General features: G+C 22.6%; 3 protein-coding genes across 3 annotated transcripts; all 3 read left to right on the forward strand. All coding sequences in view use genetic code 6, as the record gives it.

Moving 5' to 3' along the window:
• Nucleotides 1-340: 340 nt before the first annotated feature.
• Nucleotides 341-4,205, forward strand: TTHERM_00264850 (hypothetical protein; the record flags this gene model as incomplete). Its single annotated transcript, XM_001009135.2, has 10 exons — nucleotides 341-426; nucleotides 580-647; nucleotides 756-848; nucleotides 897-1,005; nucleotides 1,072-1,139; nucleotides 2,183-2,319; nucleotides 2,388-2,513; nucleotides 3,210-3,284; nucleotides 3,355-3,461; nucleotides 4,115-4,205. 10 exons carry the CDS (start codon nucleotides 341-343, stop codon nucleotides 4,203-4,205), a joined length of 960 nt encoding a protein of 319 aa, XP_001009135.2.
• A 2,453-nt stretch (nucleotides 4,206-6,658) lies between these two features.
• Nucleotides 6,659-7,381, forward strand: TTHERM_00264860 (transmembrane protein, putative; the record flags this gene model as incomplete). Its single annotated transcript, XM_001009136.3, has 1 exon — nucleotides 6,659-7,381. The coding sequence occupies one exon, from the start codon at nucleotides 6,659-6,661 to the stop codon at nucleotides 7,379-7,381; it is 723 nt and encodes a 240-aa protein (XP_001009136.1).
• A 4,953-nt stretch (nucleotides 7,382-12,334) lies between these two features.
• On the forward strand, nucleotides 12,335-16,358 carry TTHERM_00264890 (hypothetical protein; the record flags this gene model as incomplete). The annotated part of the gene is made up of 4 exons (XM_001009139.2): nucleotides 12,335-14,204; nucleotides 14,862-15,374; nucleotides 15,479-15,675; nucleotides 15,798-16,358. The coding sequence occupies 4 exons, from the start codon at nucleotides 12,335-12,337 to the stop codon at nucleotides 16,356-16,358; spliced, it is 3,141 nt and encodes a 1,046-aa protein (XP_001009139.2).
• Nucleotides 16,359-17,261: the final 903 nt, after the last annotated feature.

Below are 17,261 nucleotides of genomic sequence, written 5' to 3' on the forward strand. Positions count from 1 at the left end.
TTTTCTAATTTTAGGCTAGTCTATTTTTTTTTTGCTATTTTTGTTTATAAAGTGAGTAATTTTTTTATGTAAAAGATAGGCTAAATGAATTTAAAATGATTTTGAGATTATTTGTTTCAAATTAAATATTTTTATAAATATTTTAGTTAAGATACTAGTAAGAGTAATACCATACATTTAAACATCTAATTCTAAAAATAAGAATTTATTTTTTGAAATCAACTAGATTGCTGCAGTATTAATCACCTATTTTCAATTCAAAGCAGCAAATTAAAAAAAAATAAATAGTAATTAACGTTGAATTAATCTTTTCCAATACAAAGTATTTTAGTATAGCGGAATGACAACAAGAAGCACTTATTAGGCAGCATTTAGCTAAGGTGGATAGAATTAACATAATTTGCATACTCAACCTGACTACTGTTAGTAAATTATACACTTTAACTTAATTTTTTGAGGCTTATTTAATTCATTCATTTTGATGATGAAATTTTTAAAATAAATAACACAATTTTGTATCATTAAACTCTATCTATTTAATATTCTGTTTTTTTAAAGATTCTTTTTAAAATATTTAAGAGATTAGTATGGTTAATGTTTATTATAGCCTTCTCTATATGGAACAAATAAATCCGGAAGACCATCATGTAAAATATAATTATAATTATTATCAGATTGAAAGATTGGATCTGAATACTAAATTAGTTTTATGATCATATTTTACAGTTTGTTTCTTACAATTTTTATTTCTATAGCAACAGGAGGTCCTAGAAATATTTACACTAACCCTAAGTTATAAAGAATGGTAGAGCCTTCTTTGTTTTAGGTTCCTTCGTCTATTTTGTAGGGTAAATTCTAAAAAAATAAGCACGCATATAATTATAAAAAATAAATAGGTGATCCATATAAAGACCCATACAGAACAAAATAAATTACAGATTAGTAAAGAGTGGCTAGTATTCCCCACGTATAGCCTTTTAAGCCAACAGATGTGAAAAAGACAATGTAATTAAATGAAATATTCTTTGAATTTAGCTTAAAATTCATTTATTATTTTATTTATAATTTTAGGGTAGGAGGTTTGTATGAACATATGAAAGATTTTGATGACAAAACATACAGAACTCGTGATGAATATGGTAGAAAATTCAAATTCTAACTTATCTCTAAAAGATTTTAAATAGATAAAATACAAATATGGAAAACTATTCAATAAATTGAAGCCACTTTCAAAATAAACAAAATAAACATTTTTTAACTAACAAAAAATAGCTTTTTTATAACTCCCTAAAAAGCAATTTATAAAGTTTCAGATTTTAAGACTAATTTAAAAGCAAACAACAAAATCTAACCGAGTTATAAAAAAGAAGTTTATTTATCTTTTTGTGCTATCTTTAAATTTATCAATAGATTTTTATCATATTTTATCATTCTAAATAGAATGAGTAAGTAAGTAAATAAATAAATAGGGAGGATACATATACAAATAAATTTATTAGAAATATGATGATTAAAATAAAATAAAAATCATAAATAAGAGATAGATAAATCCTTTATAATTTATTTAACTTTTAAAAGCTTATCAATATTTAAAATAAACATAATTTATGAAACAAGTTAAGATGACAAATTTAATAGACGAAAGAAAATAAATCATTTAAATTGATAATGATTTTCTTTAGTAATAAATTATGGTTTATTTTTAAAAATAATAAGAAAACAATTTAAAAATAAAAATACTTTGCAAAAAATTTAATTTACTCAAAAATATTATGAAGATTTTAAATAATTTTAAAAAACATAAACAAAATAATAATAAACAAACTCATGGATACAAATATTTAGTTTTTTACTGAAGAACTTAAAATATTTTAATGAATTTTACTTAATTAAATTCTCCATTTAACGGTAGATATTTATTAACTTAGAATGAAATTGTAAACTTGTTAATTAAATATGAGATTAAGATTAAGAAAGCAAACATAGAAAATGATTAAAAATATAGTTTCAAATTTAATCAAAATAATTTATAACATCATAATAAATTTTAAGTGTACATGAAGATAGAATAGAAATTAATCATAATAGAATTTAATAAGTATTAATTCCAAAGATATAATTTTATCTCTATAATTAAAAAAAATATAAAATTTCTATATTGTTCGTTTTTAAATAACTTTAGGTACAATCATCACAGGACCAAAGAATTTTTTAACAAACCCTAACAAAAGAGGACTTGGTAATACTACAGTTGGTCACTTATTCAATCCTGTTACTTACAGCAATGATCCTTTCCATAGAGCTAAAGAAATGGATGTGGTATGATAAATATGCTTATTTAAATATTCAATGCAAGCAGATGTAATTTAATTAAAATTAATAAATAGCAAGAGAGATTAGAGCACAAGAGTAGAGTTTTAGATTTGAAGAAGCCTTTTTGCAGCACTTAACACGGCAGAGGTATTTTTAACTCTAATAGAATAACATATGGACTTGATAGAAATGTATTAGAGGTAAAAATTCTAATTCTACTTAAAACTAATTTCTAATAAACTAATTGTAGTTTTAACAAAATATGCAAATTAACTCGTTTGAAATACGATAATTATTTTAATGAAAGTTAAATTAATACTGTGGAGTCTCTAATTAATATAAACTCTAAATTAAGATATAAAAATTTTATTTTTAGCAGCTGTAAGGATTAAAATCTTAATTTAAAATTTTATTTTCTTCCTTAAATTAGAGACCACACATTACTTAAATAAGAAAAAAGACAGCTAAAGAAACAATATTTATTGGTTTTTAAAAATTTCTAATCATTTAGCAATTTATCAAACTTTACAAACATTTTATTTAGAAAAAATGCCCATTTAAAGAAAAAATTTAATATTTTATGAAAAATGATAAAGAAAAAAATTAATTAATTTTTTTGAGAAAATGCTAATTTTGATTATTATTACAACCATTAGAAGTATTATTTGTAGCAATAACTAGAAAAAGAGATTTACTAATATAAATTAATACAAAAAATTAAAGAAAATTAATTGCATATATTTAATAAATATTTAACCTAAAATGATCGTATTATCAAGAAAAAAATTTCTATAAGAATAAAATAGATTAATGAATGATTGGATCTATTGCAAATTAACTAACAAAGATATTTTACATACCACAAATTATAACCAAATTAATTTTATATTTATTAGGGAAGAAAGAGGAGCTATAACTATCCTCCTGCTTACCATCCTAAGTGCTTTAAGAATGCAGATAAGCCAAAACAAGTAATAACTAATTCCACATTCACCCTTTTTAAATTTCTATTTAAATAATTTTAAATTTATTTTTGAATAGGGATACAACAAAACATTCTCCTAATTCCCCGAGTATATTGCTGAAGGAGACTTACCAGAACCCTCATAAAAGAAGACTAAACCATCCATTACATAAGGAAATTGGAGGTAATAAATCTAGATACTTTTTTAGCCAACAATATAATTAACAATTGTTTCCATTTTCTTTGGATAGTTAGAATACGCTTTTTAAGCAAGCAAAAAAGCTTTTTGTAAAGTAATTAAATTGTTACTAACTCGCAATTTAATTTACTGAGTAAAAGCCAATTGTAACAATAATTTTTTGTTTATTTATTTATTGATTATTCTTTGAGGTTATACAAACAATTATTTTATTACAAAAAATAAATAAAAAACTCTCATAAAATAAACTCCAAAAGTCGATTTTGAATTTCTTTAAATTTTTTATTTGCTTTACAGTAAAATGTATTTTTTTCAAGACTCAATTGCTTTGTCATTTTTAAATAAGTTTTCTTTCAACTACATTTCAAAAGAATGACTGAGTTATCTATCTTTCTTTCTTTTTTTTTGTGATTAACTGTAAGTGCAAAATTGAACATTCTAAATGAAAATTATAATTTTGATTAAAATGTTTATTGAGTAATTTAAAATTTTTGAGTGAGTATTTAAACTGCAACTATCTTCTGTAAATATTTATAAAAACATGCTTACAGAAAAATAAACTGATTCTTAAAATATTTACATTTTTAATAAAATTCAATTCCTTCTTAGCTAATAACTTTCTTTTTTATAAATTACAGACCAAACTCTACTGGAACCTTTTCTAGACCAACCCCAAATATAACATCTCTTTTGCTTAACAAAAATAAAATGAGCGCTTTCAGAGTTTGATTTTTTGGTGCTACAAAAAGTCTACTTATGCTTAATTATTTACTATAAATGGAAGGAAAGAATATTTTAAATTGTGTTAGTTCAAATTAACACAATTAAAAAAGCGATTTAAGAATAATTTAATATAAAAACAATTATAAATAATAAAATCATTTTTAATCTATGTATAGATACATTGATAGATTGATGGCTAAGTCATCAACCACTACTCTTGTTTCATTTTTATATGAATTTATTGCATTTGCTATTTTTTTAATATTTTTTGAATAAATATAGACTTTCTTTATATTAAATTAGAAAGCAAAGTAAGTTTATGTTTTTAAATAAAATTCAGTTTATTATAATTTATTTATTTTAATATAAATAAATTTACTATTTTCTTTGTTAGACCTTTTCTAGAACCACATATAAGTTAACTGAAAGTAGTGATTGTTTCTAGTATAATTTATTTTGAGTTTAATCCATTTTTTGAGGATTTATATATTGCGTTGAGCTTAAAAAATACAAACTATCAATAATGTTAAATAAGAAACGAAGAAAATAGTATAAAATTTTAAGATTTTTTTCTTAATTATACTTCTACTGCTTGCTTAAATTAGAACGCAAATTATTAATGATAGATTAAAGCTGAAGATTTATTTCAGTTTTGAAATCGTTTCTGTTTTAAGAATAGAAACTAAAAAAAATTTAAAATTTAATTTTCATCAAATAGAGCTGAGACACATTAATTGCTTTCAGGTTAAAATTTAAGTTAGCGACTAAGAATAATTAAGCTCGATGAAATAGAATTAGAGAGCTTGAATAAGAACTATTTTTTCAAATTATTTTACTAGATTTAAAAAAGCCTTTATTTTTAAGCAAAAATTTTGCTAAAAAAAATAATTCTACATATCTATCTAAAGGAATAGAAAAATTGTTGGATACATATTATCTTTTTGTTAGGCTAGAGTTTGTGGAAGAGAATAAAACCAATATTCTTTAATTTTTAATTCAAAATTGAAAATTTAATTATGAGTCAGAAATTAAAAGATTCACCATTTCTTTACATTAATTTCAAATAAATTATTGTCTTTTACAAAAGATATTTATTAATCACAAATTGACTGATCAAATATTTATCGCAGCATATTTTATTTATTTAATTCATTTGATGTGCTGTTATTATTAATTTATTTTCTTAGAAATAGATTTTTTTTTTTGAATATTAAGCATTTAAATCAAACATTCTCTGGTTAAAATAAATAGTACTCATTTTATCTCATTTCTTTACCTAAGTTATACTAACGTTATGTTTATTCTTAAAAGAAAAACTTCAATCAACGATATATAAGAGGTAATAAGGTTTTGCAAAAATATGCCTTTGACTTCAATTTATCTTGCTGTGTATATCATATTACGAATTAATTGTTATATGTATTTAGGAGATAAAATGTCATATTTCCAAAATAAATTGGCCTAAATAAATGTTTATTAATATGTAACAAACACACTTAACCTTAAAGAAATAAAATAATTTGAAATACTTATTGAATTACTTGTTTAAATTATTAAATAGATAAATAATATTTTTAATTATAAATTTCATCAAATTAGTATACTTTAAATGTAACTAAAATGTATGTAAAAGGTAATTAAAGCCATTTTTAATTTAAATTTATTCAATTTTTTATATCATAAAAAACATTGATGATGCACTGGAAATGATGTAATAAAATTAAATTAATAAACTTTTTTCAAAATTTCATTGAGATAGGATTAGATTTTAATCAGTTTAAAAATTAATCTAAATTTTAGTAAAATATAGAGTAGGGTTGATTGATTGATCGATAGATTGATAAAAAATCCAATTCTTAAAATAATCAAGGAAGTTAGGTTTTGACAAAAAGCAAGCAAGCAAGCTGATATCAAACAAAAAAACAAGCCAATAAGTAAAGAAATTTTGACGAAAAAATATTAGATATAAAATATCAATTTAAATAAATAAAAATAATTAAATTTCTCTTTAACAAATTATTAATATTTTTTATTATGATTTGAAGGCAAAGCCAAACAAAATGAAAGCAAATAAGAAATAAAGTAAGGAAGGAAGGAAAAGAAAAAAAATTCCTTGCAAATTGATTGGATTGATTGATTAATCAATTAGTTTTTAATGAATTGAATGAAACAAACATATAAGCAACGCCTGAGTTAATCAGAATAGCATGTAAATAAAGGAAGAAATAAAATCAATAGGTTTGTATTACATAAATGCATGCATGCCTATTTGGCTCTTTATTAAAATATACAACAGAAAAACAATATAAACAAATTAAAAGTAAAAAGATTAATTATTTCAAAAAGAAAAATAAACAAAAAAAAATAAAAACTTTCACTTATTTATTAAATATTTGATAACTCACTCATAAACAAAATTAAAATAACAAATAAATAAATAAATAAATAAATAAACAAGAATGAGCAAAAGTGAATTGATCTACCCCAATAATTTCAATGCCGATCTTAATAATATTTTTTTGAATATCGCAGCAGCCGCTTAAATGAATTTGCCCGAGTTAGGATCTTTGAAGCGCAACAAAAGCGATAGAGTTTATCTTCCATCTGAACCATCTAAAAAAATCAAGAGCTATTTCAATGCATGCAATTATTCACTTGAAAACATTGAAAACCAAAGCAGCAGTTTAAATAATTCTTCTTTAGACCAATCTGCTGATTCAAGCAGCGAAAATTACGAAAGTGACAACTCCTGCAAACACGACAGCACTTCTTCCATCAACAATTAAATCGAAGAAAACATTGCCTGCAACTAAATAAATATTTTATAAGAAGAAGAATACCAACAAAACGCTCCTATCAAACTTAAAAGCGATATACTCTTTTCAGTTGATGGCCACTGCATTAATTACGAAGACAGAAACAACAGTAACGTTTTTTCAGAAGAAAACTAAAACGTATCTATGATAATTGGTTATCTCTGCCTTACCTTTGCAGCAGTCTTTTTCACCTCCACTCTCTTTTCTATCTTCTTCGCACCCTTCCTCCAACCTACTACTCACAATTTAATAGATTTCTTAACAAATGACAAATATTATTGCTTCTTAATCCCTCTTAGTTTACCTGTAACATGCATTATTATTTACATGAACTGGGTCTCCATGAAGTACTTCAAGCACTCTTGAGGAGTTCACTTTTCATTTTGAAAACCTTTTAAAAATAAATAAATAAATAAAATTAGTTAGTTAATTACTTTAAATATAACAAAATATACAAAAAAACAAACAAACAAATAAATAAATAAACAACTACCATTTCAATTAAAAATATTATAGATAAATCCTTTAATTTTTGTCGTCAACCTTATAATTTATTATAGAAAAAAATCTATTTAAAACTCATCATAAATAATCCAACATCAAAAAATTGTAGACTTGCCATTCGGACATATACACATATTCATTCATTCATTTAATAATTTTTGCTGCTAATTCCTGAAAGATATTTTGAAAAATAAATAAGTAAATTCAATCAAGTTTTGAGAAAAGCTAACCTTCTAATTAAAATTGCTCTTAAATTTAATTTAGGCTCAATTAATGCTAATGCAAATCATATCTATTGGTTGATGCAAGTTAAGTTTTAACTATATCTTCAAAAGATATTTGAATCCTGATTATTAAAAAAGGAAAATAAATAACAATCTCCTTTTCTGTGGTTATAAATAAATGTAAATTTGCATGCAAATAAATATATTTATTTGAAATCGAAATCTTTCTACTATAAAAGGAGTACTATTAAATAAAAAGTATAACTCTCTTTTTAGTTATAACAACACTTATACTAAAATAGATTTTTGCTAAGTGATAGTACTAGTTACCTCATTCATTCGCATTTTCACTTGTAATATTAACCAAAGTAATCATATAATCTCTCAGAAAAAATGTTATTGAATATTCAATAACTGGATTATACACATCTCAAACATGAAACAATCAATGGATCAGCAAAAAATCCAGCTACTGCAAAGCTCATAGAAAAAATATAAGCAGCTACTACCATAAAATATTAACCAGCGCGGTTAGTTTAAATAGAAACCATCTCATTTATAGAAGACATTGAGCTCTTTTTAAGAGACTCACTCAGTCTACTTAATGTGAAAATTAAAATAAAAATTAACCAAAAAGTGATGCTGGCAGACATAGTATTTAGATTTATCTATAAAAAAAATAAATAAATATATAAACAAAATCAACCATAAACTACTGACTATTTTCTAATATAAACATTTATCATTATTTGTATTTTTCTTTTAATTTTTATCTACTATATTTACATTTATTAGTTATTCATATGAATAAATAGTAAATAAAACAACTAAAAACTAACTTAAAATATCTAATTGTATAACCGCCATTTTCAAATTTATATTGATTTATAGACTGATTGTATTTATTTCCTATAGTTTCTTTCTATTCAAAATCAAATTTTTCTTTTAAGTTAATTTTTTTTTTCATTCACTTTCTTACCCACAATACAGCCTTTCCTTACTTTATTTATTTTTTAATTTCAAATTTTTTTCCACAAGTGCTTTTTTAATTTATTAAATTGCAAAAAAGAGTAAAAGCTCGATTATTTTTCGATAAAATATCTTCATAAATTAATAATTAATTTCATAAACCATCACCATCAACCAACCCATACATTTGCGGTGATATCTCAACAATCTCAAAACCTCAAAACGAATTTAAGTTACAGTTTTTACATTTGATAACTAGTATATACACTTTTCTACTTATTTAGATGTAATCTATACTTAAATAAGATGAGAAATTAGGAGCATCCCTTTATGCTTGCTATTGACCTTGGTTTTAAAACAAGAAATACTTTGAAGTGATTAAACAATTATACACCATCTTAGTAAATAGTTGTACTATCATTTAATTTAATAGAGCTATAAAATTTTATAAATGAGACAACAAAGTATTAACTCAATCAAATTTCAATAAAACCTTTCATGTTTTCTACTGTTGTTCATTAAAAATACATTTTTTTTTACTTAATTGAATGATTAACTCTGATAAAAAAAATATTTGCTTACTGAAGAAAACTAGAACATTTAGTTATACTATGTAAAATTTAAAAGATATTTAATTTTTATGACAGCAACAAACACTATTATACAAAATATAAGATCGAAATATGCAGAAAGACCATCGATATTTGAAATCAATAAAAAATATTTATTTATTTAATTTTCTTGTTTGTTTTCCCCAGCAACAAAAGAAAGATACAAAGATAGATAGATAAATTTCAATTTTTAATGAATTAAAAAATCAATGTAATCCATGTATATCTTTCTATTTTTTTTCATGCGATATAATTAAAACTTAACCTATTTGACAAATAGAGGAATTAGTTTTTACCATTCATTAACAACTCATTGATTCGGAGAAACAATATATCTCAAATATAAGATATAAACAGGTTATTATTACTAAATAAATGAAAGCCACTAATCCATCCTCAAACCTTTTTAATTTGAAAAAATTTTACCTAAAATTCGCTTCTTGAAATATTCAAAGTTACTTCTTAGATTGAAGTTAATTTTCAAGAGAAGTATTTTAAAAGCAAATATAATTTTATCCCTCAGGTTTTATTGTAGCTAGCTATATTTATAAGGTGCTCAATAGAGATAAAAAAGAGAGGGATAAATTATTCATTTATTTTGATATAAATAAATTGATAAAATTATGTCAGTGTAAAAATAATTAATTAAATAAGATATCTAAGTAAACTAAAATTTATTTCACTATTTTAATTTGTGTGGCCTCAATTTCATTAATAATTCAACTTAAAGTATTTCAGATAAATTTATCTTTCTTTTATTTGGCATTTAAAATAATTGTAATTTAATTCAACATTTTCTTTCTATCTTAAATTAGTACTTGTTCTATTCTTAAGCATCATGGATACACATAATGCTTTTATACTAAATTCAATGTTTTATAATAGATTTATAGTAGAGATTAGAGGAAAAGAAGTAATTTTGTTTGTGTTAATCCCAAATTGCGGGAAAGAATAATAAAAATAGTAATTCTAATAAATTGATCCGAATATAGCTTTTTATCAATAGAACAATTTGTTATTATCGTATTAAACCCATTTAGCTAGTTGTAATTGTAATTAAATAATTTTTATACTTCTAATCAATTAATTTTTTTAGCCAAATATCAAATAAAAACAAACTAAATTTATAATTTGCATTAAATTATATTTTTGACAATTCTACGTAATTTAATAATGAATGCCATCTCCAATCATTAGTTATTTGCAGTAACCTATTATTTATAACAAAAATGAATAAATTCACTCTCAATTTTAAATTGACTATTTATTAATACTATCCCAAAAGAAAAACAATTTTAATGTTTCTGATTATTTGAATATCAAAAAATATTCTGCTTCCATACTTACTTACTTACTCTTGCTTGATTCCTATTTTATAAATTATAAAAATTTTATGCCTTACAATAAATTATATTTCTAGGATATAAAAGCAAATTTAATAATTAATAATTATCTGTTGTAACCTTCAAATAATTATGACTATAAATAAATAAGCATTTTTTACATATTAATTAATTATACTACCCTATACTCAAACTAAAAAGTATTAAAGTATTAAAAATATCTATCAAAAATAAATACTCTGTAAACCTATTTATTTTATTTTTCTAATAATCTCTTCAACTTAGCTTTACTTAAGAAATGTGTAAATTTTCTATTTATAATAACAAAACTTTTTTTCTTATTAACTTCTTTTTAAAATTGTTTTAAATCTATTTTGCTAACAAGCTATTAACAAAACTATTTTATATAAAGTTTTAAAGTTAAAAAACAAGTAAACTGTAACAATTGCAATAAATGCTAGCAAGAATTGTAAATTTTAGATATTCATAATCAAAAAAGTACTTATAAATATTTTTTTATTTGATAAAATTATTAATATAATTTATAAATTCTATTTCTTAATAAATTATTAATATTAAGAATGTGCTCAGCTTTAATTGTAAGTATGTTTTATCTAATACTTATTTTAAATAAAAATCAAATAGTACTAAAAAAATAAAGAACGAACTGGTAAATTTAATTCCTAACAAATTTTAAAAATGTCAAAATAGATTATTAATTAGAATTTATTTCTATAAATAAAAATATAACAATTTTGATCTAGTCACTGAAAGGTAACCTTATACTTGCAGGTGATTTTATTTTTAAGCTTTTAAAAAATGTTTCATCCGAAATATAATTTTTAATTGAATTTTTAGTCTTTTTTTATAATTTAATATATTTTTAAAAATCTTTTTGCCTCAAAAATTCATTTCCTAAGAAGTAAAAATAATTTAAAGTTAAATATTTTATATAAATTTAGATAGCTATGATAAAGAAATAAATAAAAGCTTAATGAGAATAGCAATTTATATTTTAAATTCACCAAGTTAAAAATAGATATTCCTCATTTAATTTATTTAGCAAACTCTTGAATTGTTAATCATATAATAAAGAGTAGTTATTTAAATGAAAAATAAAGGGACTTGCTATAATTAAATATATATAGTACCCTACGGTACTGCTTTTTACAAGGCTACATACATACATGAATGTTAACATGTTATATTATTTAATAGTTTTATTTCATTTAAATTTTAATTATTTTTTTATTTTCAGTAAAGAAACTTACTTAGTTAAATTAAAGAGACTAGCTACAATTAAATTTTTTTTTTATTTTAGAAGTTAAGATACTTCGTTAAAAAACTAAAAGTAATTGTATATTAATGAATGACTTATTTATGAACTTATTTTTTTATTCTAAGTTTTGCGTTTATTTGTGTCAACTTTATTTGAAGAAAAAGTTGAGTAAAAGATGGATATAACTAATTTAAAAGCAATTATTAGCTGGCTTATAATAATTTTTTTTAATTAGTCAGTCATTTAGTCAAAGAATTTCTAAAACAAAGTAAAAACAATACTTGTTTTGCCTGTTTTGCATAACTCTTTTTAGTTTAGTTTAGACTTTAATAAAATAAGTTAGTAAATAAAGTGTATAAAAATTTATTTAATATACTAAATAAAATAATATGAAGAAAAGCAATAAAAGTGCCACTATCAGTTAGCCCATTCTGTTTAATTAAGCAACTTATTCTGCTGATCAGGATGAAGTTAAGATGAGTGAAAATTAAATTTACTAAGGTTAGGTTTCAAATAAAAATAGGGAAAGCCAAGATAAAAATAACTTTTAACAGCAATTAGTCAATAGAAAGTAAAGCAATGAATAGTTATTAACAGCGAATACTCCAACAAAAAGTGCATACTTGTCTTAGCCATTCGGTAAGGATTAATATAGCACATCCTCATATAGATCTCTTTTGATATCTAGCAGAGATACCATTATGAGAAAAAAGAACTCTTAAAATAAACCAGGTACTGCAGCAGGATCTATGAATTTATAAAAAAATAATGGATTTATCACAGATCGTTTTACGATGAGTTAAACTAACGGATTTTTATTCAACTAAAACAAAAGTAGAGCTTCTAGAGACGTCTCTTCCTAGAATGGCGTAAAAAAGAATTACTAATTAAAAGATGGCTACCTTTCTACTAATTAGGTTGTTAGTTAAGCAAATTAGAATATAAATAAAAGTAAAAGTAATACTCTATCATAGAATGATTTTTGTCAAATGTTTTAAAAGTAAAACTATGACGGAATGGCTTTAGAAGATTACTTTAATCAAAGAGAAAATTTTTAGACTGAAGCCATTCAAATTGCATCACCTAATCAGCCTAAATAACTTTCTTCTTAGCAAAATAGAAAGCAAAAAAATATGTAGAACTTATCAAATAGTTAAGCAGCTGTATTTTCACAAATTAATAATAACTATTAGTAATTAAACTAATCTCCTGAAATAGCAACTGCGATTTTTTAAAAAAACCAACAATCAAACGCATTTACTAACTAGATAATGGGCTCCTCAATGTACTAAAGTACATTAATATAACAATAAATTAATGAGCTATGTTAAAACTATCAACATGTTGATCTAACAACTCTAAAAAACATACTTGTTAATCTTATATAGAGGGAAGAAGAAATGCTTAGGGTTTTGACAAGTCGCTGCTCTGGAGTAAAAGAATTAGCAGAAATGATTTATGCAGATATTCCCTTACCAATGTAGCAAAATTAAAATCATGTCATGAGTAACCCCAAATCAATAGATTAATAACAAAGTCCAAATAATTGTGTCAATTCTTCTTATTATGATAATACAACCCCAATAGCAAATAATAATTAACAGATCCTAAACTAAAACAATAATTTAAATATATTAACAGGATAGCCTGTTAATGACCTAGCTAAAATTAGAGATGCTCTATTCTCACTTTCCTAAAGTTTAGTGAGTGCATCATAAAATGAAATAAACCTAGGCAGCAAAAACAGAGAAATAGAAAGAATGAACTTAGAGATAAGTTAGCTAAAGAAATCGATCTCAGATTACAAAGAAAAAAATATAAACTTGCAAAAGTTGATAGAGCTTCTGTAAAATAGAGTGAAAACATTCTAAGAAGATAACAATAGAATGCTAATTCAAATGAACATAGAAAAGAAGTCAGCCCAAGTAAATTCAAAAAAAGTTACGAATTTAGAAAAGAGAGTTGAATTTATTCTCGAGAATGACATAAACACCAATCTAAACCCTAATGACAAGCTGAGATAGACCTTGAATGAGTTACTGAGAGAAAACGAAGCTTTAAAGCGTGACTTGAATCATAAGAACTAAGATATTGATAGATTATAAGGCTAACTTAAAAAGCTCAACTCTCATTTAGCTAGGGCCAATAAAAAAATGGAAAATATGAAACAAAACCCAGCTTTTAACTCATAAACCACTCCTGTCTAAAATCCTCCCTCATAACAAACAGAAAACAAGCTAAGTTCTATGTTCTAAAAAGGTATTTTAAATTTATTTTAAAACTTTGCTTTTTGATTAGTAATATTGACAAACTTTCAACAATTTTACTAAAATTTGTAAATAAAAAATAATTTTAATTTAAAACAATTTTTTTAATTTGAATTGAAGTTTATTTGAAATTAAAAGCTTTTTAATAAATTAAAGTTCAATATGTTTAAGCAATTTTGCTTTTAATTTAAATACTATTTGCTCACTTTTAAAATAAAAAATATTTTATTTAATTAATTTTTCATTTGGAAATAAGAGATTTGAAATTTAATTAATCAAATTGAATTGGATAAAATAAAAATTTAAAAATTAGATTAATTTTTATTAATAATTAAATGAATTTAAAAATTAATTAAGTTTACCGTTTACGAAATATTAATTTATTTGAGTTAATATGAAGAAAATAATTTAAGTTAATTGAATAAATTTTGTAAATAAACTAAACATTTATCAACTACCGACCTAGTAGGGTAGGGTATTAGAGAGGAAATTAGTTCAAAATTATTGAGAAAAGTTATTAATTTTAGGATTTTATTTTTGCCATTATTAATATATTTAAAATTTCTAATCAGAAACCTATTTGTCAGGAGCTGATCAGAACACTAATTTATTTAAAAGTCCTTGTTATTAATATTTTTTAATGAAATAGATGATATTGAACTGCTTAAGAATTTTAAAATTCCCCAGAATTTAAATTTCAGAGTTGTTAGTTTAAGATCTGACCAATCTATTTTAATGTCAGATATTATTGAGTTGGGTTCACATGCTTTTTCTAGATAGATTTTAGGTTTAGAGAATCCTGAATAAAAAAAGTAAATGGTTAACTTCATTACTTCTTAGCTGACTTCATACAAAGATTTAAGTGATAAATTGAATCAAATTATTAATCACGCATACAATATGAGTACATTAGAAACATTTGAAGATCTATCAGTCCATGTAAGCACACATTTTCCATCTATCTTTAGTGCTTAGAGAGCTAATCTCTGGGTAGTAGACAAGTAATGTGGCATATTCTAATCCTTCTCAGAGCAAGGTAGTGGAAATATAGTTACTTCCAAGTGCTTGCTAAATAAAGGATTAATCAACGATACATTTTTATTAAGAGTTCCAATTAATTCTAAAAATTCTCAAAACAAACCTTTGCTATACAAAATAGATTGTAAAAAAATGTTAAATTTAAATATTAAAACAATTAAAATCAAAAAATAAAAGCAAATTAAAATTCCTCAAGGTTTATCTATTAATTTTCATTTTATTAAAAAGATCAAAGAGAGGAATGTGAATTTGTCAATTCAACCCTACTCATCCCAGTATTTTGCAACAAAGAAAGATAATAAGTAAAAGCAATACTTGAAATAAGTAACTCATAAAGTGAAATATTTAGCTTCGATGAAGAATATTATGGAATCATACTCAGCTATTTCCTTACTTCTATTTTTAGTAGCATCATAAATTAAAAAGTAAAATTAAAAATTTAATTAATAAAAATATTTCATCATAAATTTAGTGTTTATTTTTTAATTTAAAATATTTGAAATTTTAAAAAATTATTTTATGAACATAAAATTAATTATGATAAAAGATATTTGATATCGACTGCAGGTATAATACTTTGCTTTTTAACTCATACGAATAGCTAAGTTAGTAAAAGACAAGATTTAATTTTACTCAAAAAGTAAAAATGCTGGTTTAATAGTTATTTAATATAGATAATTCACACTTTTATTTTGTTGAAAATGATCATCTGATTTCCTACAATAAACCAAATTAACAAAAAGATCAGTTTTCTTTAGAACATGGTCTGGCAGGTATCGTAGCAAAAGAAAAAAAATCATATATAATTCATGATATTCGTAGTAGCAGCTATTTTAACCCGCTTGTGGATATTTCATCGCTTCTACCAATTTATGCTATTCCTTTAATAAATAAAACAAATAGTGATGGTTCAGATGAACAAAAAGAACCAGTTATTGGTGTAATAGAAATAGTTCTCAAATCAAAATTAAAGTCAAAGCTTGAAAAAGAAGCTATTATAGATTCAGAGGATGGATACTTTGGGTTAGATGAACCTCAAACTCATATCATATAAAAGTTTTCCAAGCTTGTTATTAATACCTTATTAAATAACTAATTTATTGATTGATTAATTGATTGATTGACTTTCAGATTGCTAAAGAAAGATTGATCATTTATTAACTTTAACCAAAAAAAATTGTAATTTTTCGAAATAAGAAATAGAAAAATGTATATATTGATTCAAAATCTGCTATTAACTACTCATTTATTTATTTACTTACTTTCTTACTAAAATTCATGTAAAATTCTAAATTATATTATATCTTATTTGTTTATATATTTTCCTGTATAAAATTGATTTCCTTTTCTATTTATTTTAAAAATAAATTATTTAATTTTCAATTAATTTTGTTAATTTAAAATAAAAATATTGATTAATATTATTTGATTAAACCAATAAAAAGTTTTGTCATTTTTTTAATTTAAAGAATCTTTTTACAAATCATTAAGTGCAATTTTTCTATTTTTATTAAAATAATTTAAAATGGACTTATGGTATCAAATAATTTTTCAAGCTAGAAATTTTTTAATAATATTTGATCTAAAATAAATTACAGTCTGAGAGAATCTATATTATTTCTGTTATTCTTCAACCGTGTACTAATACTAAATATATCCCTAATTAAAACTCAAAAGAAAATTAATTAAATACATTATTATTAATAAATTTGAAAATCAATATTTTTAAATAGTTTGAAGAGTAATGAATTATAAGGATTTTTAAAACGATAAATTACTACTATAGTTTCATATGCAATATATGCAATAATATATGATAAAAACGAAGGTGAAAATACTCAATGATATAGAAAAGAAATTCCTCCTGCTAATATAATTAGAGATTAACTTAATCGTTTTTTAGATACTCTCATCTTAATACTAATAAATCAAGAAAAAGTAATTATTCTAAGAAAATGATCAGTACTTTTTAAAATTTCCAGATGTGAGATAGTAATCACAATGTATTATT

Source organism: Tetrahymena thermophila (genome assembly GCF_000189635.1).
Source record: "Tetrahymena thermophila SB210 genomic scaffold scf_8254788, whole genome shotgun sequence".
In the NCBI taxonomy this organism is placed as follows: Eukaryota; Ciliophora; class Oligohymenophorea; order Hymenostomatida; family Tetrahymenidae; genus Tetrahymena; species Tetrahymena thermophila.